Source organism: Balaenoptera borealis (assembly GCF_965194805.1).
Source record: "Balaenoptera borealis genome assembly, chromosome: 4".
NCBI classification, from domain to species: Eukaryota; Metazoa; Chordata; class Mammalia; order Artiodactyla; family Balaenopteridae; genus Balaenoptera; species Balaenoptera borealis.
Window position 1 is genome coordinate 145,575,118 of NC_138861.1, and position 27,057 is coordinate 145,602,174.

The 27,057-nt window shown below is 38.5% G+C and overlaps 1 protein-coding gene and 1 long non-coding RNA gene across 20 annotated transcripts in view; one reads left to right on the plus strand and one right to left on the minus strand.

Annotated features, from left to right (window-relative positions):
• LOC309627694 overlaps window positions 1-10,620 on the plus strand; it is a 145,281-nt gene extending 134,661 nt beyond the window's left edge. Inside the window, exon 2 of the long non-coding RNA XR_014243921.1 lies at window positions 2,925-10,620. This is a non-coding gene — a long non-coding RNA (uncharacterized lncRNA). The remainder of the gene's footprint in view (window positions 1-2,924) is intronic.
• The window catches only part of ELF2 (E74 like ETS transcription factor 2), a 92,580-nt gene that overhangs the window by 18,592 nt on the left and 46,931 nt on the right, over window positions 1-27,057 (minus strand). For 2 of the 19 annotated variants that reach the window (XM_082389815.1, XM_082389807.1), the window contains exon 1: window positions 26,410-26,538. The exons of 11 other annotated variants lie outside the window; for them this stretch is intronic. Coding sequence is in view for 4 of the 8 variants with exons in the window: in XM_082389822.1 (XP_082245948.1) it covers window positions 2,156-2,213 (58 nt within the window). In the remaining 4 variants the exon portion in view is untranslated. Of the gene's footprint in view, window positions 1-733; window positions 1,198-2,155; window positions 2,797-2,834; window positions 2,917-26,409; window positions 26,540-27,057 lie in introns of those variants that run through there. 6 more of the 19 variants (XM_082389810.1, XM_082389822.1, XM_082389802.1 and 3 more) reach the window with 6 other exon arrangements.

The following is a 27,057-nucleotide window of genomic DNA, read 5'->3' on the forward strand; positions in this document are numbered from 1 at the left end:
ATTATATGTAATATGTATTCTTTACAGAACATTATAATCACAAAGGAAATTTCAACTGTAAGGTTTCTATGTACTAAGGAAATGCAGTAGAACTGGAAAACAACATTTAACTTAAAAAAAAAAAACCCTGATCGAAAGAAGATAAACTTTTCTATTTGTAAACTGTAAACTGTCTATATGTTAAACTGTGTATATGTATCCACTCCAAGCAAAATATCTACAGGTAACGTTCAGTTGTGACGATAATTCCAAAAGCTCAGGACAAAAACACCTTCTCTTGGCAAAATTAAGCCCTCTTACCCTTACCTTTACAAAATTCTAACTGCGTGTAGTATTCTAAGGTTCTCACAACCACTGGGAACATTTCCGGAAAGGTCCATATTCAGCACTACTGACCCAACAATCCATGAAGTATCGTTAGTACCAATAATATAAAGCCAAAAACTCCATCCCTTAATCCATACAGCATTAACGGACTGAACGTACACAAACAGACCAAGTTCTCATTGTGCTCTGCCTCCTTTTCCCTAATGTTTAAGTTCTTGTTCTAATCAGAAAATAACTGTCAAATGCATTTTAATCACTACTCAGTAAACTGTGATTTTTTTCTTTGGGACCGTGTAGCGTTCTATTTTACAGATTAAGTTCTGTTAAAGGTACATGTAAGTTTATGATTTCTCCCAAACGAACTGAATCACAAGAGTTTCACCAACAAAACGACTAACTCCCCAACCTAAAAACACTGGATGTAAAACAGCTGGTAAGACCCTTTACAGCAATCCTCGTCGGTGACTCTTCCCCATCTTCCAATTCCCACCGATGGCGATATGAAAGAGAAGCCAGGGAAAGGAACACTGACGCTCACTGCAGTAGGTAAACCGTACTCAAGCTCCGCTACGCCGACTCAGGGCCCTCGCTGCGCTGTCTGCTATTAAGTAAAGCCGCTTTCCCTATGTAACTTAAGTCCGTGCCCTTCCGCTGCAGCAGTGGCGCCGCACATCCCCCACCGCCGCGGCCACTTCCGTGTTTACACTCCTCTTCCCTCCAATTCCATGCGTACATTGTCAGCTTCACTCCCGCCCAATCTTCATTGGCCCAGCGCGGGCCAGGAGTCCCGCCCCCAGAAACCAACGCTCTTATTCGGAACATCGCAGCGAGCGGATTGGAACCCGAGGCCTGTCAATCCCGGCCGTTCTGTCCTCTCCGAGGCGCTTCCGCTGTGGTGGGAGGCTTGGGGGGGAGGGGGAAAGGGGGCAATTCCGTGAGGAGACTTCCCTGGGGCCAAGACTCCCTCCCGCCCGCCCCGCTCCTCCACCTTCACCCGCTGTTTACAAAAATAAACGTTCTCCTCTGACGCCCCAGCGCTCCAGCGCAGGGGTACAAAACATACTCCGTGTCTTTGCCATCCTCCCCCCTGAAAAACCCACCCACGAGGCAAGGGGCATAAGCCTACTTCTCCACAGCCGCCCACTGAACCAGGAAAGGGAGGCGCGCCCCCGAGAGAAACACCCCCCCAGGCCGCTCCACGTTATTAAGGGACCCTCTCGAGAACCGTTACTCCCGAGTCCGCACAAGGTGGGGATGTGAGGAGGAGGGTCAGAGCAATTTTTTGGCGGGTATCGGTCTACCGGACGTGGCCCGGCGCTGCCTCGTCCGCGCGGAAGTCCAGGACTTGCGGACCAAGTCTGAAAGGAGAACGGGGCGGGGGTGGCGAGCGTCCACCGGAGAAGCCCGCCGCCCCCGACCGCGGGCAGCAGCGGCCTCTGCGGCCAGACAGCGTGGCAGGCGCAGCCGGGAGACAACAGCCTCACTCACTTCCTGGTTCCTCGGCAACTGGGGTGAAGCGCACAACTCGTCCGCCCCCGAGTCCCCAACTTAACTGCGGCTCGGCCGCCCGGCAGCCGCCGCCGCTGCTCCACAAACCCACCCTGAAGCGACAGCGCCGGATCCCAGGCAGGTTACTCTCCAAGGTGATCACTTCCTGATTCGTCGCCTCCATTACTTCATTCACAACCCCCCTTTCCCCCGGCCGCCCCGGTGACCGAAGGGGACACCGGACCCCCTGCACTGACCGCCACAGGGGAGCCACCCCGCCCCCTGTGCACCCCCTCTCCTGCTGCACCGATGCACGGGAGGAAAGTTCCCCTGTCCTTACCAGCCCGGATGAGCAGATCCAGCTGGTTCGTGGGTCCCTCATGCAGAGACGTCGCCATGTTTATCCCGGGGCTGGAGCTGCTGCTTCACATTGACTTACACCGTGAGCAGCGGCGGCAGGGGAGGAGGCGGAACCCGCGGCCGGAGACACACGCCGTGCGGCCGACACACACTCACGCACTCGCACACACTCCGACGCCCGGATCCTTGCGCGTCCTCCGACAGGAAGCCGAGGCCGGCCCGCCTCCCGCCGCCGGGCTGAGAAACCCCACCACCTAACGGCAGGGGCGGCGGCGGCCGCCTCGGCTGGCAACGCGATCCTTCCGCCCCGCGCCCAGACAGGAAGTCCCGGACGCCCGCCCCGGAGAGCGGCCCGCGGCGCGGGGGACACCTGAGGCAGGGAGTCGTCCCGGGGGCCGCGGCTGGGACGAGGCCCCTCGGCAGGAAGACGCACGTTTCACGCTCTGCGGAAGAGAAGTCTGCAGTCGTCCCCACGCTAGAGGAGAGCCATTAATCAAATTTTCTTTCTGGAAGAGCTCTTAATGCCCAGTCCCGCAGCTGGACGGAAAGGTGGCTAATTAATTAACTTGTTGGGCCGTGTCAAAGCGTAGGCTGCGTGTAAGCCGTTCACTTGAAAGCGCTGCGCTGAAAAACGGGCATACCAACCCCAAAAGTCAAACCTACAAAATATTACCACGGCTTTCCTGGGACAAAGTTAGGGGCTTCCAGCCACTCTCAGGGACCGACGTCGCCCTCTTCCCTCTACAGAGGTACGGAAGAGCACACGAGACAGGTGTTTATTAGCAAACAGAACATGCCAACCTCTGAGACATTAGATTATCCTCCCCCAGTCGGCTAGCCATGAAATTTAGGTACCCTCTTACATTTCTGTTTGGTTCGCTCGGAAGCAAACGAACGTATCCACTTATATCATCATCTGCTTTTAAAGATCTTTTCGATAAAACTAACCTTATTACAAATAACGTACATACTGAATACAGTAGACGCGGGAGCTAGATTGCCGTTTAGTGACTATAGACTTACTGACAACACAGGAAACCAAGCCTCTAAAATGACCCAGATGAAGCTTCATTAAAACAAACACAAAAAAATGCTTCCCTGGGTTCAAAATTTCATAATATGAAAAAAACTGAAAAGGTTGCCTATAGTTGTTTCTCCACAAAACATAAAACAGTGCCTCCTACAGAATAAGTGTTCAAAAAGTTATTTGCTGAATAAACACAAAAAAGATTTGGTCGTTACAAATTCTAAATAACAAGGTGTAATTTTTATGACTTAAATTGAATGAACTGTGACGATGACTAGAGAAAACAGTTTTTTCCGGTGGTAATATTAATACTATATCGTTTTACAAATGTTTGCCCAACAGGTGCAACTTCAGAGTTGATTCCACAGCCCATGACTTTGCTTTTTCCATTTCTTCTGAATACTCATTTATTCTTTTGGGCCTTTCCCCTAGCCCTACCACCGTGATCCCCACCTTCCCAAAGAAGAACCCATACGCCATTTCCAAAGTACAGCCCCCCTGAAACCAAACAGGGATCTCTTCCTTGTGTTAGGTAAACTTGCCACCTATTAGACAAAAGAAACTGTATGACTGGTAGCTTTTATTTTTTATCTCTAGTCAATTTAAAAGAAGGATCATCCATTGACCGGCAGCATCATAAACTGAGACAGTTTCCAGGTGCGAGGATGGTAAGGCACGCGAAGGGGCTAATTGCTAGCTTTAGGCAGAACACTGAAATTGACAGCAAATCTGAATTTCCACTCTTAGCAATCATAGATATTCGTGTATTTAGGAAGGAAGAGAGTAAGTAAGCCAAAGGTGTGTTTTTTTCTGGAGGCGACAGCTTGACTTGGCTCAAAAAGAAATACTCTTCTCACTGTGGGAGTCAGTTTGCAGCCTGACACACAACTTTTACCTCACTCTTTGCTTCTTGAGGGTTAGCTTTTAAAGAAAGGTAACGGTGTGTGTGTATTTCACTCGCGGTACATCTTAATTATATGGACTCATATCAGCCTTATATTTTAAGTTCCAAGCGAACAGAAGCTGTATCTATTCCTGAATCATACTTCACAGTTAGTATATACACATATATAGGATTTATGCATATGTGTGTGTATATATATATTAATAGAAATTAATGCAGAAACGCTGGAAAATATTCCTATATATTTAAAGCTCTTATAAAAACACAATTCCCTGGGGTTTAATGCAATTCTGTCTTGCTACTATAACTAGGCTTTCAAAAGCCACCAACACTTTTCAGAGACCAGTAATACTATACTAGGACTAGCAAGCAAGGTGAGGCCGCTGCTGGAAATACAGACTGGCACAAACTTTCAAGAAAGCAATGAGCATTATATATCAAGAGTCTTAAAGAGGTAAATATCAATATATACGGATCTAGGAATTTCATTTCCGGGGCCTAGCCTGGGGAAATAATCAAAAAATGCAATGGATTGTTTTAATAAAAACATGTTTGAAGAATTTTTAACAACATGGTAAAATATTAAAAATATAAATGTGGCAGGATTAAAATATACAGTATGTCCCCTACATACAGATGAGTTCCGTTCCAAAAAAGCGCGTTCGTAAGTCCAATTTGTAAGTCCAACAAAGTTAGCCTAGGTACCCAACTAACACAATCAGAGGGCAAGCTGCAATTTCACTCACGTCTGACGCTGATGCAACACATGTTCGCATTTTTGAAAGTTCGCAACTTAAAGGTTCATATGTAGGGGACTTACTGTGTATGCATTTCGTCCACACAATATGACTCAAGCCATGTAGTATATGTGAATATATGTGTACATAACATGTATATGTGTGTATATATACACACACATTCACACACACACATCGGCATTTCTCAAGTCTTCAAGGTTAAGCAGAATTTTCTCAAGTATTAATAAGCAGAATTTTAAAAATTGAATAAGACTAGGTAGGTTGGCCTGGTGGATACCTTAGAGCATATTCTGCTAATAACATTACAGAAAGGCAGACTCTACATCAAAGTTATTGCTGTGATCTAGTAGGTAAATAATAGCTAACTCTTAATGAAATAAAAGCCACCAAGATAAGTGCTTTACCTTCATTTTTTTCACTTATTCCTCTCTACATTCCTGTTAATAGATATTACTATTGTGCTCATTTTATAGATGAGGAATCTTGATGAAGGTCATAGTGTTCAGGAGAAGCAGAGCCAGGATTTGAACCCACGAACTCTAACTCTAGAGCCCTTCCTCTCAAACACTCCCCAAGCACCAAAGTAACAAGGCCTGTGTATCTGCTATGATGCATTTAGTACCTACTGATTTTCTTTTCTGAAAATTCTTTTATATTCCTCCCTTCAAGAGGCGGAATCTAATTCCCCTCTCTCCCTTTGAGTGTAGGCTGAACTTAATGACTCACTTCTAACAAAGAGAATAGAGCTGAAGTGATGGTGTGTGACTTCAGAAACTGTCTGCTTGATCTCTTGCTTTGGGTCACTCAGAGGAAGCCAACTGCCCATTAGGCAAGGAACAATGGCATCCTGCCAACAGTCATGCGACTGAACTCTCTAGGACACAAACCCTCCAGCCCTAATCAAGCCTTCAGATGATTCCAGCTTCATGAAAGATCCTGAGTTACGAACCATAGTAAGCCAATCCCCAATCCTTAATCTCAAAAACTATAATATTGATATAATGTTTATTGTCTTAAACTGCTAAATTTGGGACGATTTGTTAATCAGCAAAAGATAATTAATACAGAAGAAAGGAGCAGTTTAAACTCCCAACTTGTCACATTTCACAGCTTAGATAAAGAAAGAAGAGTAGAGTTTTAAAATGACCTCTTTCAACTACAAAGTCCTGAGCAGTTCTTTCCATGTCTTTCTTCATAGTCTGAGCATCAATTCTTTCATCCTCCAGCCTCTCCGTTTTAAAAATAAGTTAAGTCTTCAAAATATAATCATTATCATTAAAGTCTAATATAACCAAAAATAATTAGATACCCTTGGCTATTTGAATGATTTTATGGTCCTGTAGTAACCAAGATGGAAAAAAATTTTGAGAGATATGTAAATATCCAATTGTTTCCAACACCATATAGGTTTTAAATGTTTTGACTTATAGCTTGTTCTGGTTATTTCCTTCATATATTTCCTTTATCTAGTAAACAGAATCATAGAAGGTTATGGTTGAAGAGATGCCTCGAGACAAGGTCACCTAGAGGTTTTCAAAAAATTAAGGAAGGACCTGAACATCATCATCTCTTTTCCTGACTACCATAAATGACATATATTAAACTTAAAAACCAAATATATAACTGTGTGCTCTATCAGATACAAGTACCAAGGTCAACAGGCTTCAAAGTTTTAAAAAAAATCACACGTAGGAATCAAAGGGAGGAGACATTCTACCCATTTAATGTTATTTTCCTATAATTTGGGAGAAGGATGCCAATTTCCTATTTGAGTCATGACAACTCTTTAACCACCAATGGTAGAGTTATTTGAGAATCACCGATTTAATCCAATGCCCTAATTTTACACATCAGGAAACTGAGGCTCCAAGAAGTTAAATAATTTAACCAAAGTCACATGGTATATATCTCACTCTTTCAAGGTTAAAAATTCTACAAAACAATCTTCTATAAAACTTAGAAGTTACAAAATGGATGAAAAGTTAAATCCATTTTACTATTATTATATTTATATAAATTATAAAGTGGTTGATGTTTTGCTTTTTAATGTCAAAGCTAGAGCAATGGTCAAGAGTCTTTCTGAGAAATTAAGAAAAAAATGGAAAAAAAACTTTGAGCAGTGAATGGTAGGAGAACAATAAGAGGGGGTCTTAAACAGTCTGATGCAGCTGAGCTAACAATGAAACTCAAAGCTGGGGTATGGTGTGTTGGGCATGTTTAGAAGAAAAAAAAGGTAGGAAAACTAAGGTCTAAGAAAAAATATGTCTATCAAGGACAACAAGCTGGAATCAAGAGATTTAGGACCATTAAGTAAAGCCTGGTTCATCAATACTGGAAGACAGATGAGACACAGGAGTGCAAGTCTACAGCTTTACAAAGAGAAAAGATGGACTATTTCATATGTTTTATACTACTATATGTTTAATTCACTATTTTCAGTTTTTTATACTACTGATTCATTTTATTTAATAGTTAGGTTTTATAAAATATTATTAAAGTGAAGATGTTTGAATCCATGGTCACATATTCATTCATTTATTCCATAAATAATTACCCAGCACCTACTTTGAGCAAGTTCCTGTTGTAGGCACCTATTACTACACCTGGTGGCACTGAACTACGTAGCAAAGGGAAAAAATTAAGCCTTCTCAATTCAGACAGAACCCACACCAAGTGTGAAATTTGCTTATACATGAAATTATAGTAGTAGTGGGTATGTGCTACATTTTGGACCACCACCCAGCAGAGTTAAATATTTACATGTATAAAAGCCTTCATAAGGCATGGATTTTAAATAGGGGGTTCACAAAGGCAAAATTTTGTTAGCAAAATGTGCATTTTTTCTGAGGAAGAGGATCATGACGATTTTCAGATTCTCAAAGAGCTCTATGACTCCCAAAAGTTATTTTATCATAAATTATCTAGCCATATGCATTTATCGACCATAAAAACCCTATGATGAGCAAGGATCCAGCATGTACCATTTCCGAAACTGATAGTTTGGATTAGCTTCCCATGTTTTCTGCATTTTACTTAACTTATCCCTGGGCCAAATTCTCCTTGAGCTTGTTGATTCTTCACTATATGGTTTACACTAAGCAAAAGCAGCCACTCCTAGAAGACTATCTGTCAACTGAGTCTTGCAGCTAGTCTTTTCTAATGGATGTTAGACAAATAATTGCTTTCAAAAAGCATTTATTAAGTACCATATGTTTATGACACCATACAAAGTGAATTAAAATGGTTAATCATCTCTCTATTTTAAATAACATTTATAACAACTGATTTCAAGGGCTTGGGTTCTTTATTATCATTAGGGAATGTACAGTATCTTGAATATTCTGGAAATTTTTTTCAATTCCTGTGAAACTTTGCAAGGGCTAATGCATGATTCTTATTTAGCATGTTTATGAAAAGATTTACAATGGAGTTCTTAACTAAAACATATTGCAACAGTAAGTCAAATTCTATTTTGATTGATTCTAAAAGGAATATTCAAATAACTAATTTCTTCCCCTCTTACAATATAGCTTCTGCACCTATCCACTGAAAAGTTCTTCAAAGGTCAACATCAGCTTTTAATTGCCAAGCCCAGCAATCTCTTCCTAGTTTCCACCTGACTCTACCTCTCCAAACAAATGAAATTACTGACCACCCCTTATTAAACTTCCCTTCATATGATTTTCATGACAATAAACTGTCTGGCTTTGTTTTTTTCCTATTTGTTTTTTTTCCCGTTGACTTCGCCTACTTCAGCACAACCCTCAAATGTGACTGTTCTTCCAAAGCATGAGCCTTAGCCACTTTCTCTCTTCATTCTCCACTCTCTCAAGAATGGTAGTTAGTATCCATTCACCACCAGGGCTTTCAATATGATTTCTGAACTGACTCAAAAATCAGCATCTCTAGGCTTATTATTATTTTTTTTAGTGCTACGTTCTAATTTCCAATAGTACGGTAAACGTCTTTATTTGGATAACCCACTGGTACCTAAAGGTCTTTTATCTACAAATCTCCTTTGTTTCCTCTATCAATAACATCACCTTCATCCCAAGCTAGAAATCTTGAGTCATCTGTGTTCCTTGTTTAGGAAGTCATATCTTGTACAATTTTTGAGGAGGATTTTAAATGTATGTGAAATTACCAAAAAAAAAAATAATAATAACAAACAGTCACGACCCCTGCGTCCAGAACAAACAACTGTTATCATTTTGTCATCTATACTTGAAGATGCTGTTTTTCCCTAAGAAATAACACATTACATGTGGAGATAATAACATCTTTGAGAACTACCCCCAGTCCTCATTCACCATTCCATCTCTCCGAAGAAACCACTATCATGAGTTTTGTGTATATTCTTCCAGTCTATGTTTTACACTTTTATGTTTTCACATGTGTGTACATTTATGCATGTGTATGTGTGCATGTATCCCAGAATGACATACAGTATTACTTTGCGTGCTTTGGGTACATAAATGACATTATACTATATATGCCATTCTAAAATTTATTTTTTTCATTCAAGATTCATATTCTATCCATGTTGGTATAAGTAAATATAGCTATGCTTTTTACTTCAAATTATCCCAGTGCATACATACACCCCATTTTGTTCAAAAACTTATCTACTGATAGGCAAATAAAGTTATCTATTTTTTCTTAAGCATGTATGCTAGAGTCTCTCCACAGTGTACACCTACAGAGAGAATTTTTAGGTCATAGAATAAGTGCATTTTAAATTTATATGTTACTCTTTCCAAAGTGGCTATGTAGGTCTAAAATCCCACTAGTGACGTGTTAGTGCTCCCATTTTTCTTACATTCTTGTCAATACAAGATATAATCAAACTTTAAAAATGTTTGCCATCTGTTGGACGGCAGGAAATTTTTCACTGTTGTACTAATTTGCATGTACTTAGAGTAAGTACTGAGGATAAACATTTTTTTCATATACTTATTGGCCATTAACATTTCCCCTATGAATTTCCTATTCATATCCTTTGTCATTTTTCTATGACACTTTTTTTGTCTTACTTAGCTGTAGAATGTTAACATACACTAGACAATAATTCAGATATGTGTTCCAACTATCTTCTGTCAGCCTGCTGTTTGACTTTTACTTTGGTTTGTCTACGGTATCCTCTATCCTACAACAATTTTAAGTTTTGATCCAGCCAAATTAATATGTGCTTTCCCTTACAGTGTATGTTAAATAGCCCATGGAATAAAAAGGAAATTATAAAGGAATTGAGAAATATTTAGAAATGAATTACAATAAAAATACAACATGTCAAACTATATGTGACACAGCTAAAACAGTACTCAGATGCCAGGAAATGAAAAGGTTTAAAAATATATAAGCTAAACATTCAGTTGATAAAGATGGAAAAATCAACAGAACAAACCCAAAGAAAAAAGAAGGAAGGAAGTAATAAAGAGCAGGAAAAATGAAATAGCAATAATTTTAAAAAATAGAAAAGATTCACAAAACCAAAAGTTGATTTTGGAAAAGATTAATAAAATAGATAGACCTCTGCAAGGATAACCAAGAAAAGAAGGTACAAATGAGATACAGAACAAAAGGGGAGAAATAACCACAGATACAATACATATAAAAATAATAAATCAGTATTATGAACAATTATACACTAATAAAGTTGAAATTTGGATGAAATGTATAAAGAAGCTGTATAAACTATATAAAGAAAAACCTGAATAGAATAGTAAGTAGCAAAGAAATGAAAATGTAGCCCAAAACCTCCTCTCTACAAAAAAAAAAAAATTACAGGCTTAAATGTCCTTTTAGGCAAATTCTAGCAAATTTTTAAATTCTTATCTTACAGAAATTGTTACAGAAAATAGGAGAAAAAAAAAGTGAAAGCAACCTAGGTTATTTTATGAGCCTAGTGTAATCTTGATTCCAAGATTAGATAAGGACAATACAAGAAAAGAAATTATAGTTCCATATTACTTATAAAAGGTCCTTAACTTAAAGCAAAACAGAGCAAAATGATGAGTAACATGTATCCTCAAACGCAAGGAGAATTCAATGCCTGAGAATTCATTAATTAATTGATCACGTTAATATATTCCGGAAGAAAAATCATGACTCATCAAAGAATGCTGAAAAAGCATCTGACAGGATTCCATGTATAACTAACACAAAAACAAAACCAAAGGACTACACGGAAATTCCTTAACCTGGTACATGTTATATACTAAAACCTACAACAAACATTAAACTTCAAGTTGAAACTTCAGATACACTCCCTTCAAGATTAGGAAAAAAACAGGACTGCCAATGGGAATGTAAATTGGTGCAGCCACTGTGGAAAATAGTATGGAGGTTCCTCAAAAAACTAAAAATAGAACTACCATATGATCCAGCAATCCCACTCTTGGGTATATATTCAAAGAAAACAAAAACATTAATTAAAAAAGATATATACTCCCCAATGTTCATAGCAGCATGATTTACAACACCCAAGATACAGAAGCAGCCCAAGTGTCCACTAACAGATGAATGGATAAAGAAGATGTGGTGTGTTTATGCACACACACACACACACACACACATATATACACAATGGAATACTACTCAGCCATAAAAAAAGAATGAAATTTTGCCATTTGCAACAACATGGATGGACTTGGAGGGTATTATACTTGGTGGAATAAGTCAGACAGAGAAAGAAAAATACTATATGATATCACTTATATAAGGAATCTAAAAAAATTAAACTAGTGAATATAACAAAAAAGAAACAGACTCACAGATACAGAAAACATACCAGTGGGGAGTGGGAAGGGGGAGGGGCAAGACAGGAGTAGGGGATTAACAGGTACAAACTACTATGTATAAGATAAATAAGCTACAAGGATATATTATAAAGCATAGGAAATAAAGCCAATCATTTATAATGACTATAAATAAGAGTATAACCTTTAATAACTGTGAATCACGGGACTTCCCTGGTGGCACAGTAGTTAAGAATCCACCTGCCAATGCAGGGGACGCAGGTTCAATCCCTGGTCTGGGAAGATCCCACATGCCACGGAGCAACTAAGCCCGTGTGCCACAACTACTGAGCTGGCAAGCCACAACTACTGAGCCCACGTGCCGCAACTACTGAGCCCGCATGCTGCAACTACTGAGCCCGTGTGCTGCAACTACTGAGCCCGTGTGCTGCAACTACTGAAGCCCACGTGCCTAGAGCCCATGCTCCACAACAAGAGAAGCCACCGCAATAAGAAGCTTGCGCACCACAACGAAGAGTAGCCCCCCTCACTGCAACTAAAGCCCAAGCACAGCAACGACGACCCAATGCAGCCAAAAAAAAAAAAAAAAATTGTGAATCACTATGTTGTACACCTGAAACATATAATATTATAAATCAACTATACCTCACTAAAAAATTTTTCTAATTAAAAAAAAATTTTAAGAGAAAATCCACTACCAAAAAAAAAAAATAACCAGGAATGCCAATTAATATAACTATTCCTAAACATACTGGAGTTCTTGATGAACATCATAAGGAATAAAAAAGAAAGAAGATGACTGGAGACTGGAGAGAAGGAGGGCTGAGGTGCCTCAGATGAGGCCATCCTAGACCAGTAAGCTCCCAGCTGATCCACAGACAACCACAAACAGGAGAGTAAAATGTGGTGGATGTCAATCAGGGAGAATTATGCAGCAGTCAGAAGCAACAGATTATATACATACAAAGCAACATGCACGGATATTAAGAATAGTATTTACTAAAAAAAAGTAGGAAACAGAGTAAGATACATAGTACCATTACTATACACTTTAAATTTATACAACATAATATATACACTTAATACACTAAAAAAATACCTATTAATCAAATTAAATTTGATGCTTATGAGGGAGGGAGACTGGATTTTTATATAAATAAAAAGAATAAAGAGGAATAAATAAATCAATTGAAAAAATAAATAAAAGACGGTATGAAACAGGGCTCTAGCTTTACTTTTCTCTTTATAAAAAACTAGCTATCCTAATATAATCTACCAAATAGTCCTGCCTTTCTATAAATCCGTGTCTATTATATACTAGGCATAAATACATGCTTGCTCTTTCTGGGCTCTCTAGTCTATCCTACTCAACTATTCATCTGTGGGCCAATCACACATTTAAAAATACTGTATAGTTTTAGAATCATTCTTTATGAATAGGAGGGCAAGTACCACACACTTTGTTCTTTTGCAGAATTATCTAGACTATTTTTGGACCTCTACCTAAGAGTTTGTCAAATTCCACCAAAAAACAGTCCTCTTGGAATTTTGACTAGAACTGTATTGAATTTATAGATTAAAAGGGGAAGAATTAACAGCTTTACCATGTCCAGTTTTCCATGTGTTTGTGGGTTAAAGAATAAAGTCAGTGAAATGGTTTTGGTCTCTTTAGGTTTTCTATTTCTTCTTAAGGAAGTTGCGTATCTCTTCATTTATTTATGTCCCTCCATAAAGCAAAATTCTTATTTTTATAGGTATTGCATATTATTGTTAGATTTATTCCCAGATACCTAATTAAGTTTTAAAAACTATTATGAATGGGATCTTTTTCGTTTCATTTTCTGATTACTAGTCTTGTATACAGCAACACTGACGAATCTTCTAAGTAGTTTTAAAGTCTATACACTTTTAAATTTTGTGTAAACCTCGCAAATAACAGTGTTTCTGTTGTTTCTTCCTTTCTGATCTTTGTCTTTTATTTTTCTTGCCTTATTTGCATTTGCTAGGCCTGCCAGTATAACGCTAGTTAATAAACATGGTAAATGGAATCGTTTCCCCATTAATTATGAAATTTGCTATAGATTTTTAATATATATACCTTATCAAGTCCCAATCCAGATTGAGTCTTTTTTTTTCGGGGGGGGCTGCCTTGGGTCTTCGTTGCTGCGCGCAGGCTTTCTCTAGTTGTGGCGAGCGGGGGCTACTCTTCGTTGCGCTGCGCGGGCTTCTCATTGCGGTGGCTTCTCTTGCTGTGGAGCACGGGCTCTAGGCGCACGGGCTTCAGCAGTCGTGGCACGTGGGCTCAGTAGTTGTGGCTCGTGGGCTCTAGAGCGCAGGCTCAGTAGTCGTGGCGCACGGGCTTAGTTGCTCCGCGGCATGTGGGGTCTTCCTGGACCAGGGCTCGAACCCGTGTCCCCTGCACTGGCAGGTGGATTCTTAACCACTGAGCCACCAGGGAAGCCCAGATTAAGAGTCTTTATCTTCAGAAGATGATGAATTTTAGCAAATGCCTTTGCATCTACTGAGATGATAATATGGGCTTGCTCCTTTAATCTATTCATATGGTAAATTACATTAATAAGTTTTCTAATATTTAGCCTTCCTTGCCTTTCTAGTATGCATTTAGCCATTACGTATTTTTTGATGAGTGCTGGATTTGATTTGCTCTTTTTTTTTTTTAATGCTTTTCCATCCATGAAATAACTTACTTTATTTTTCTAATTTTTTAAAAATATATTTATTTTTTGGCTGCATTGGGTCTTCATTGCTGTGCGCAGGTTCTCTCTAGTTGCGGTGAGTGGGGGCTGCTCTTCGTTGCGGTGCGCGGACTTCTCATTGTGGTGGCTTCTCTCGTTGCGGAGCACAGGCCCTAGGCGCGCGGGCCTCACTAGCTGCGGCACGGGGGCTCAGTAGTTCTGGCTCACAGGCTCTAGGGCGCACGCTCAGTAGTTGTGGCACACAGGCTTAGCTGCTCTGTGTCATGTGGGATCTTCCCAGAACAGGGCTCGAACCCGTGTCCCCTGCATTGCCAGGCAGATTCTTAACCACTGCGCCACCAGGGAAGTCCTAATTTGCTATTCTTAAGTTAGAACATTTGTAGCTATGATCATACATAAATTCAGCAAGAAACTTTCTTTTTTTATACTAGATCAGTGTTAAGGTTAAGGTTATACTAGCTTCATAAAATGAGTTGAAAAGCTTTCCCTCTTTTACTGTTTTCTATGACAGTTTGTACATGATAGGGATTATGCATCCCTTGAAATTTTAGAAATAGAACTGGGTCTGATAAATTTTATTTGAATGAGGGGATGCATATGTAAAATTAAAGACCTTAAATGGTTATTGATTTGCCTAGGTTTTCTATTTCCTCTTGAGTCAGCTGTAATTTATATATATATACATATATATATATATATATTTTAGTTGCTCACTTTGTAGGTTTTCAAATTTTATGGCAATAGGTTGTTTATAGTATTTTCTTATGGTTTTTAAACTCTATTCTGTTGGTCATATTTTTGTTTTTAATAGTACTCATTTTTCCTTGATCTGTCTTTATAGAGATTCATCCATTTTTATTAATTTTACGGTATTAATAATCTATTCTGTTCTATTTTCTATTTAATTAATATAGACTTAGTATTTCTTCTACTAAATTTGGATTGATTCTGTTGGTCCTTTATTAACATCTAGAGTTGAGCAGATGCTCATTTTATCAACCTTTCTTATTTTCCAATTAACCCACTTAGAGCTATTAAATTTCTGTGAGTTCTGCTTAAGTTCACATCTAAATTTTTGCATGCAATGCTTTGTTATTTAGCTACAAATATTTCATAAATTTCATTTCCTCTTTCATTCATTAATTAGTGAGTTTTTATTATTTTATTTTATTTTTATTTTGGCCACACCGCACAGCTTGCGGGATATTAGTTCCCTGACCAGGGATTGAACCCAGGCCCACAGCCCACGGCAGTGAAATCACCAAGTCCTAACCATTGGACCACCAGGGAATTTCCAATTTATGAGTTTTTAGTTGCCAATATTATAAGTATTTTGGTTGTCTTTTCATTGTTGATTTCTAACTTTATTGCATTATGATGAAATAGTATATTTTGAATGACACTGATTTTCCAGACATTGTTGAGATTCTTCTATGACATAGTACACAGTTAAAAGCTGACCTGTATATAACTGGAAAAAGAAAATGTACGAAGTTGTATTTTATTCAGTTAACTACAATGTTCTATAGATCTCCAGCTTATAAAATTTGTTAATCCTGTGGTTTAATTCTTTGATGTCATTTTAAATTTTGTGTCTGCCTGATTTTTCAATTTTGACAGAGTTTTTTTGTTTTTTTTGTTTTTTTTTTTTGAGGCAAGGAATACGACTTTATTCAGAAAGCCAGCAGACCATGGAGATGGCAGACTAGCGTTTCCCGACAAAGGTGTTTTAAAGTCCCAGTTTTGTAGACATGTCCACTTCGCCTTGCAATTCTGAAAGTTTCTATTTATTTATTTATTTATTTACTTACTTACTTATTTATTTTGCCGCACCACGTGGCTTACGGTTATCTTAGTGGATCTTCCTGCAGTGGAAGCGCAGAGTCCTAACCACTGGACAACCAGGGAATTCCTGAAAATTTTTACTTTAAATGATATTTCAAGGCTATGTTGTTAGATGCATATAAGTTTATGATGATTATATTTTCTGGACTGTTCCTTTTAGCAGTTTGAAAAGCCTCTCTTTGTCCCAATTAAAGATCTGCACCCTGAATTCTATTTTATTACAGCAGATTTATTTGGTATTTCTCTGATAAATATATTTTTCCTTTCTTTAAATTTTGTTTTGTGTATCTGTTAAAAATAGCACAGACTCGTGTTAAGATCACAATTGGTAATTTTAATATAATTGATGTTTTGGACTATTTCTACAGTCTTGATTTTTTAAATAAATGTTTTATTTATTTATTTATTTGTTTGTTTATGGCTGCATTGGGTCTTCACTGCTGCACGCGGGCTTTCTCTAGTTGCGGCAAGCGGGGGCTACTCTTCGTTGCGGTGCGCGGGCTTCTCATTGAGGTGGCTTCTCCTGTTGCAGAGCACGGGCTCTAGGTGCATGGGCTTCAGTAGTTGTGGCTCGCAGGCTCAGTAGTTGTGGCTCACGGGCTCTAGAGCACAGGCTCAGTAGTTGTGGCGCACGGGCTTAGTTGCTCCTCGGCACGTGGGATCTTCCTGGACCAGGGCTCGAACCCGCGTGCCCTGCATTGGCAGGCGGATTCTTAACCACCGAGCCACCAGGGAAGTCCCTACTGTCTTGATTTATGATTTGTATTTCCATAGTTTTTTTCTGCTCTTTGTTGCCTTTCTGTTAGATGGGTTAAAAGTTTAGTTTACTCCCTAACCTACCCCCCAACTTAGTATTTTGGAAGCCAGACCTCCTATTTCTATTATTTTAGTATGCTCTAGTTGCTTAAAATAAATGTCCTTCTTTTCACTTCTCATCTTCTCCAGATCATGTTTCACACAGTTCCTAACTATTTAATTCAAAGGCCACCAAAATCTGCTTCCACTCTTATCTTTCTAGGCTCACTTTTCTCAACCATATGCCTCTACAAAGCCTAATCTCTAGTTAAACTACATTACTTGTCAGTTTCTAAATAAAATACAAAATTTCTGAAATTCTGCTCTGGTTCATGATGTTTTCTGATTCACTCAGTCACTCAACAAATACGTTATTCAAAACCTACCTGGTGCCTGGCTTTGACCAATACCAGTTAACACAGGGCATATGGTCTCTGGACTTATGAAGCATTGAGTGGAAAGACTAAACAATAAACACAAATAGAATAAAGTAAAACTTCATGAATACATGAATTCAGATAAATTTTAACTGGGAATTGGCTCCCATCTCCCACAGCAGTCACTGGACTACACAGCTACCAGCAGGTGGCACCAAACCACCGAAGTCTGACCTCAGACTGACTTGGATACCTTATTCTGAATCCTGGAACCCATTCCACACACGCACTTCCTCCTCCACAAAGACTGACTCGGGTCGTTTTATTAAACTCACAAGAATGCCATTTTTATGTGATTTGAATTTTTTAGAATTACTTACTACTTCATCATGGGAGTTTACTGTATCACAAGTTGTAGGTGGTAACCAAAAAAGAAAAGGGAATGCGAGTCTCTGACGAAAGTAACAGAACAGCCCTAGTTGAGACTGAAGAGTATCAGCTAAAGCCCCTACCTCCCTCGGAGAGAGTGACTTTCAAACTGATATCCAAAAGATGACCAGGAACGAAAAGCTGAAAAATGAAAAGCAGTATGTTCCGGAAAGAAAACAGCATACAAGAGCACCCTGGGAAGGTAAAGTCTGGATTAATGGAAAGGCGAAAAGACAACAGTGTGTGTGTATGTCTGGGGTGAGGGTATTGTGTAATTCATCAGAGTATAATGCTTAAGAGCTTGGGCTCTGGAGCCCTAGCTGACGTACTAGCTGACTTGAAGTCCTTGCTCCACCACTTAAATAGATGTCTAGCCTTAGAAAGGCTATTCAGCCTAGGGTTGCTGAAAGTATTAAATCTATTATTGTATAAAGCTCTAAGAACTATTCCTGGCAATACAGTAAAGAAATATTAATGTTAGGGTTCTGTTTTTTGTTGCTATTATTGTTGTTACTGTTTCTAGATGGATGAGAGGAGAGCCCAATTATTCAGTGTCTTGAAAGCCATGTTAAAAATCCTGACTAGTATCCTGTGTGCAATTAGAACCACTAGAAGGTTTTATGGAAGGGAATATCATGATTCAATTTATAAATATTGGGTTGGCCAAAAAGTTCGTTCGGTTTTTTCCGTACGATGGCTCCAGTAGCGCTTAGCTGTCTTTAACTTCATTCAAAACAATTCTGTTGGACTGTATTGTGACAGCTCTCATATCAGCATGCATTTAAAAAAAAACTATCAAAATTGGTGAATTTTTCTGTAGCGATTTTAATACTGAAGATGGAAGGAAAAAAAGCAACATTTTCGGCATATTATGCTTTATTATTTCAAGAAAGGTAAAAACGCAACTGAAACGCAAAAAAAAAAGATTTGTGCAGTGTATGGAGAAGGTGCCGTGATTGATGGAACGTGTCAAAAGTGGTCTGCAAAGTTTCGTGCTGGAGATTTCTCGCTGGACGATGCTCCATGGTCGGGTAGACCAGTTGAAGTTGATAGCGATCAAATCGAGACACTGAGAACAATCAACATTATACCACGCGGGAGATGGCTGACATACTCAAAATATCCAAATCAAGCGCTGAAAATCATTTGCACCAGCTTGCTTACGTTAATCGTTTTGATGTTTGGGTTCCACGTAAGTTAAGCGGAAAACACCTTCTTGACCATCTTGCCGCATGCGATAACATAACGAAAACGTTCCATTTTTAAAACAAATTGTGATGGGCGATGAAAAGTGGATACTGCACAATAATGTGGAACGGAAGAGACCGTGGGGCAAGCGAAATGAACCACCACCAACCACACCAAAGGCCGGTCTTCATCCAAAGAAGGTGATGTTGTGTATATGGTGGGACTGGAAGGGAGTCCTCTACTATGAGCTCCCTCTGCAAAACCAAACAGTTCATTCCAACAAGTACTGCTCCCAATTACACCAACTGAAAGCAGCACTCTACGAAAAGCGTCCAGAATTAGTCAACAGAAAACCCATAATCTTCCATCAGGATAATGCAAGACCGCATGTTTCTTTGATGACCAGGCAAAAACTGTTACAGCTTGGCTGGGAAGTCCTGATGCATCCGCCATAGTCACTAGACACTGCACTTACGGATTTCCATTTATTTCGGTCTTCAGGAAATTCTCTTAATGGAAAAAATTTTGATTCCCTGGAAGCCTGTAAAAGGCACCTGGAACAGTTCTTTGCTCAAAAAGATAAAAAGTTTTGGGAAGATGGAATTATGAAGTTACCTGAAAAATGGCAGAAGGTAGTGGAGGTGAACACGTTGTTCAATAAAGTTCTTGGTGAAAACGAAAAATGTCTTTTTACTTAAAAACCAAAGGAAATTTTTGGCCAACCCAATATATTTTTTCAATCACCTGGCCTACAATGTGAAGAATGGATTGCTTGGGGTTCCGGGGGTGGTGGGCAGGAATCAACACAAGACCTATTAGAAGGCCAAAGGCCAAAGCAGTAGCTCATATAAAAAATAACTACAGGTTGGACTAGGCTAGTAGCAATAAAGTTGGAAAGAAATTGGTAGACTTACGATACATTTGAAGGTAAAACTGACATGATTTGGTAATGAACTAGGAGGTAAGGGACGAAAGGGTGGAAATGACGACTTCTCACAATACCCGCGCCCCCCAACCTTGAATAAAGTCTTCCTTACTGTATTTTAATGACTGTCATTGAATTTTTTTTCTTCAACACTTCCCAAATGAAAGTTTATCTTTCCAGGCTCAGCTAAAATATGAACTTTCCATTACAGGAGCTAACAGCTCTCTCCTCTTCACTCTCACAACAGTCTTTAGGTTATAAAGAGTTGTTTTCTTATATAGTTTCCCCAATAGAGACAAGCTCCTTTACAGTCAAGGCTATATCTAATTTCTTGTTCGAGCCCACACAAAAAAAGTGCTACACGCACCAAGGGCAGCCTCGGATAACCTCGCAAATGGCCTCAAAGACAGGGCAACTCCTCAAGCTCTTTTCTTTCCTCGGAAGGAAATTCAGTCTGCTTTCTTCTCCTTTCAACTATTCTATCTCTGAGGATTCTGTTTCCCCTAAGATTAATTGTAGAATTAACTAGTCTTTCATTAGCCTCCCCATTTCTTGCAGCCGCCAAAAACAAGTATATAGGGATTCTTTTTGTTAAAGTGCTTGCTACTAATTCTAATGAAAAACTCCTGACTCCCTTTGTGAGTTGGTAAACTGAATGCACTGGTTTCTGCCCCTTACTTTTATTCCCATGGATGAGGTTCACCGAAAGTTCTTCCTTTTTTGTGTGTGGAGGCCTCTCTTCCCAGAACATAGCCTGCAGATGAAGCCTAGACATAATAATCGGTGTCTTCTTACCTCAAATAGATAACTGGCACTTCTGAGGGCCTCCTAAGCAGGCCTGTAATGTAGCAATGGGATTAAAAACAAATGTGATTCTGCCAGCCTTGGTTTTTCCAAACCAAACGGCTAAAGCTTACTGTTGTAAATCCAAGTAGTAATAGATGCTACCTGTTTTGAGTTCTTTTCTCCTCTTGAACCAAATCCTTGATTCCCTCTTCAAAAGAATTTTTTCATTATAAGTTATTATTCTAAATCTTTATTTTATGAGGATTAAGTTGCAGGGGGGAAGTCCCATTTTGCTAACCAGTTTAGAGACATAACTCCTTTCTTTTTGACGTAAAACTTTCTAGGGTCATCTTTTGCAAGCTCATCTAGTGATAAGAAAATCTCTAAGTTCTAGCTAACAAATAATTCATATTGTTCAAATATATTCTTAAGTAAGTCCTGGAGGATAAGTACTTATTATCATGACTCAGTCTTATAGAAAACATATGAAAAGCATTTTTCATTAAATTTAAAGATTTAATTGTTCATTCCTTTTAAGTAATATATGTATTTTGGCTGATCTACAAAGTAAAAAGAAATCAAACATCCAGTTATGACCAAATGCTGAACGTAAACTTGGAGAATATGTGATATCTATTATAAAAACTGGTACTCTACACCTTAATAATGTCTAATGGTAAGAGAGGAAACCGGCTACATTCCTTCTTCCCTTGATATGCTCAATGGAAAAAAAATTACAGAAATGTAGAAAAATTTTTAAATAAAAATTAGTCCTACCTCATCTCCTAATCTCACTCCCAAATTGTAACTAACCACTGCACACACGGTTAGTTCTTAGCACTGTCCCCTTATTTTTTGTGAATGGGAAAGTCACTCATGTTTTTGATGGTACTGTACACACATTAAAAAAAAAAAAAAGGTGAGATTTGGGAATGCTTAATTCCATCTGACTTGCTTCTCTGTCCCTAAACCCCTCTGCCTTACCAGTCAACTGTGCCCTTATGATAACATTTAAATATGACCCATTACAATAGCAATAATGCAACCTGGAACTTATAGACTAACTACTATACCTGGCAATTCTTTGTCTTTCCTCACCTTTCCCCAACCCTATCTACTTCATACTATTATTTCCTCAAATACTTGTTTTTCTCAACTTAGTTGGTAACCTTCTTTGAGTCCAGCCACCATGTTTTATTCAACTATGAATCACTTACTCCCTAGGAGCAGTACTGTGCATAGAATAGGTACTTTGTACATGATAAATATTAAGTTTACCATTATCTCAGCTGTACTTAAAGACTGACATATGGAGGAGGAGAAGGGAGAATTTATCTGCTGCTTCAACTGCTTGAAAAGAAATGATTCACGAATTTATTATTTTAACTTAATTGCTAATATTAACTCTAAACAACAATCTCAGGAGTTGTTAATTTATGTATTCTGATTTGTGACAAAGCAATTTTACACTATGGTGAATTTACATGTTTTCTTCACTAGAGTCTAAGTATTGCATGAATGCAGACATTGCCCCTCTTGTCTATTGCTCGAGTCCCATGCTCTAAATAGTGCCTGGTATATAGTAGATGCTCAATGAATGTTTACTGGTGAATTAATTAACAGCAGCAATGCATTACATCACCTCATATAAGCCTGAAAGAACTTTAGTATCTCTTCACCCGCAACAGCAATCTTTGTGATGGGTATACTATACACAGTAAGAAACTACAGGATTAACTGAGTTCTCATGATGGCAGAAGCTCTCTTTTGGTGCTATCATTCCCAACAGCCGAGGTAATGGTTCTCAAAGTATGATCCCTGGGCCAGCAGTATCAACATCAGCATCACCTGGGGACTTGTTAAAAATGCAAATTCTCAGGACTTCCCTGGTGGCGCCGTGGTTAAGAATCCACCTGCCAATGCAGGGGACACAGGTTCGAGCCCTGGTCCGGGAAGATCCCACATGCCGCAGAGCAACTAAGCCCGTGTGCCACAACTACTAAGACCACGTGCCACAACTACTAAGACCACGTGCCACAACTACTGAAGCCCACGCGCCTAGAGCCCGTGCTCCACAACAAGAGAAGCCACTGCAATGAGAAGCCCGCGCACCACAGCGAAGAGTAGCCCCCGCTCGCTGCAACTAGAGAAAGCCCGTGTGCAGCAACAAAGACCCAACGCAGCCAAAAATAAATAAATAAATACATTTATATTTTTTAAAATGCAAATTCTTGAATTCCAGCTCACTAAGTCACAAATCCTGGAGGTGGGGCTAGCGATCTGTGTTTTAACAAGCACTCCAGATGATTCTGACGTATGCTCAAGTCTGAGAGCCACTGGCCACAGAAATTTTTCTCATGGAAATAGAAGGGATCTCAAGCCAACAAAAAGGTCATAAAATACTAGATGAGGCTTTAAAGAAATGTACTTAATGTTCAAACATTAGAATGTTTTTAGAAGAAGTTAAATTAAGTCAATCCATTAAGTGACATGAAAAACTACCAGTATATAGTTGACAGGGTTTTTTTCCTTATCAGAGATCATAAATCTGTATTCAGATCCCTACTATGCGTTATTAAGGAAAGAAAGCAGAAATAAGGCAGAATATGGAGGACAGGTAAAATAAGACATGGATGAGATCTGGGAAAACTGTTTTTTAGATTCCAACTGAAATTTAGCACTTTAATTTTAAATAAAAGTACAAACCACAGTAGTTTTCCCAGTATCTGTGACTCACGACCAACAGAAATCATAAAATATTTTCATATCATATTATAGTTGTTACATATATCTCAAAATATACTTTACGGTCACTACTTTGAAATTACAGCAGTAAATTAGATCTGCCACTAGATCTCATTATTTAATGCATTATTAAAGAAACGTATGTATTAATATGTCACAATTAAAAATAGTCTGAAAGCTACATTTCAATATATTTGGTTCCTTGGCAATCCTAGGTATTTCATATATTTAAAAACATTGTTCTGAGAGAAGGTCCACAGGCTTCACCATATGGCCAAAGAGGCCCACAATATAAAAAGATTTAAAAAACACACAAAAGTTAACAGTTAATAGCCGTGTTAAAAGTGTTCCTGACCTCCTCTAAGTTACGGTCCCCTTCACAAATCTGAGAAAACGCACAGACCCTTTTCCAAGTTTACAAAGGGGCATGGGGGATGCATAAGGGACAATGATTCCTTCTCCTGAAACAGCATTATACCAAAGCACCCACCTTTTGATTCCAAAAAGAAACGCTAGTTGTGCAAATACCTTAATCTCTGTAACTTGTAGCTTAGTACGGGCAATGAGCATATCTATAGCCCACCTCTGCAGAGGCAGGCAATTTAGTGGAAAGTGAATAAGAATAGTCAACTAGCTTAAAACCAGGGAACTGTGAATGAGGAGCTACGGAGTTCAGTCTTTATTTTAGATAATGCTTTGACTGTCTTCCTTTACCTTTCATTTCACAGTACTCAGTATTTTGGAAACAACTAAATTTGTATAAAAAACATACTTTGTTTAAATCTCTTAAAAGGCTTCCCATTGCCCTTTAGATAAGGCCCAAAAAACAGGTACAAAGCTTTCAGAGTCCTCCCCCGTTAAGATTTTACCTCTTTAGCCTCACTTTCATCCCCTTTCCTTCTCGTAATCCATATTCCAGCCATGCTGAACTCCTTTCTGCAAAGCAAATAGGCCATGCTCTCGTTCCTCCAGACTTTCAGACGTGCTGTTCTCTGCTTGGCCAATTGCTTCAGACCCTTCAAACCTGTTTAAATGTCACTTCCTCAGGGAGGCATTCTCTGACCTCCTAGCCATTCCCCTACTGTATACTCTCTAAACCTTTCATTAATCCTATCACAACGTTAACTCATCACATTTTATTGTAACAACGTGTTTAACTGTTCACCTTCTCCACAAAGCTGAAAGCCTGGTGGGGGCAAAGACAGGGTTCATTCGCCACAAGGTATTCAGCTGGGCCTGACATGCTGCTGGCCCTCAGTAAGAGCTGGCTGAGGAATGAATGCATGGATCTGCCTAGAGACATGTTTTAAAGCATTCCTGTGTGTATATCTAAGAAGTCTGAGCTATCCCGACTTGGCAACACCTATAACCTTGTGTACTACTCATTTAAAATTCCATATAATCTGTATTTAGCCCTCTCCTCAGTCTGAATTAACAAAACTGTATTACTTAGACACATTGTTATATGCAAAATTGGAAGTTAATTAGTGTTTAAAAAAACAAGTCTGAGTGCAAAGGAATGAATGCTACTAGTTTCCCAAATTAAACAAATATCCTCTAATGATCGACTGTCTGGATATACTTATCTTTCCTTTTATATAAAATAGATGTTTCCTGAAAAGCATACAAATACCATTTAAAATCATTCCTTTTCATTTGTTTTATTAATTGACAGGGTTGTTCTTTGCTTTTGGCCACTCTCCTTCACATAATTAATAATCTGTAAAACTTCCATTCAAGGTGCACTAAAAATCAGTGGCTACTTTAAAGAGCCCTTGAAGGATCCTGTTTTAAAGTGATAGTTTAGAAAGCAGAGAAGCTTCATTTCATTTTCTTTCTAGATCACAAAATCCAATTAAAAACTGACAATTATGATAAAACTCTACTTTTTTTTTTTTTTTTTTTGGCCGTGCTGCTTGTGGGATCGTAGTTCCCTGACCAGGGCCCGAGAAAGCACCAAGTCCTAACCACTGGACCACCAGGGAATTCCCAAGCTCTACCTACTGATTAAGTAAAAGCATCTTATTAAAATACTTTTTCATCTTCTATACCCTCCGTTAATTTATTACCTTATATGGTTACTTTGTATACTGTTAAACAGTATAGTTAAATGGTTTTTTAAATACCCTCTCTTAAATGACAGTAAAGAATTTAGAGATCATACTCAGCACATGCAGGGACTTCCACAACTGCAACTCACCTCCATTTTTCATGAACCTGATATTTTAATATCCAATTCCCAGATAATGGGAATTTCAGGACGATTCAGAATTGCATGATAACATATTTCATTAATTCTAAGACATACATTTTTTCACATTTTGACATCTCTGAAATCAGGATGTATTTTACAACTGACGATATCCTAAAATTTGTAATTGCCGGCAGGTTTTTCTTTTAGTGGTCTAAAAATAACGTTTCTTACAATTGATGGCATCTTAAATGAAATACTGTTAATAAAATATTAAAAACTTCTCTCTAATAAGGCTTTCTAACTAATCTAAATAATAGTATAATTATAATTCACACAATTCTAGAATCAAAACTAAATAAACTTAAGATTCACATTTTACCTTTTTAGAAAACTAGTGACCAGGCTAAATTCAAGAAAATAGATAATTGAAAGAAAACACTTCTTAAAAAATTATTTTAGGAAAAAGTATAGATTAGAAGCAGAAATAACACAAAAAAAAAAAAAAAAAAAAGACTTGAAGATGTTCAGTCAGCGGTAACTTCGAAGGAAGTGAAGGCGGGAGACAGACCTAGAGTTTTGTCTATAGAAGAAACAGATATTAGGGACACGGCAGGGAATTAACTTAGACAGCAGATTCCTTAGGCGGAAAAATACTATTATAATCTTTCTCCCTCCACAAGGAGGGATCGCTGTCACCCTTTAAACAAAAATACGGAAACACAGCTGAAATCATTGTAGTTAAATGTAAAGTTGCAAACATTCTTAATAAATTAAAGACCAACCTACCAGCATTGTCTTCCTTCTGGCTCAATCTGTTTCACCTTCAGGTAATCCTAGGGTAGGGGCTCCTTTTCAGATCCCCAGTTTTTCATGTCGATCTTCTACCTCCCTGTGGCAACAATATTTTCTAATTAAAAGAGTCCTTTTGTGCCACAGGGAGGATTTCTGATGGTATAACACATACAAAAGTTATCAAGGCTCATCGTGAGGTCAACCTAGTCTTGAGAGTCTTCAAGAAAGAAATGTGGTTCCTTATCTTATTTTTCAATAGAAATCTGGTTTTATTTTTCAAAACTGCATTTCAAAAACCTGAACTTTCATTTATTAAAAAAAAGCACTACTTTCTTGTTGAAGTACATAAAAATTCTTATCATTCATCTATCTTTTCAACTAACCTCTAAACACAATTTTGTTGATCACAAAAAAAAAAGTTTTCTAAGTTCTCTTGATAATTAATTTAACTAATAAGACCAACCTTTTATGTTTTGATACTTGGTTAAAAACCAAAGTCCTGTTCCCAATGAGCAGAAGAGAGAAGTAGGAAGCTACCAGATCCCTTTGAGCCAATGTTTGTTAGTAAAGATTAATAAATAAGTCTACGTGTATTACATAACAAGATGCTAAATATGCTTAAAACATACATAAAAAAGGCCA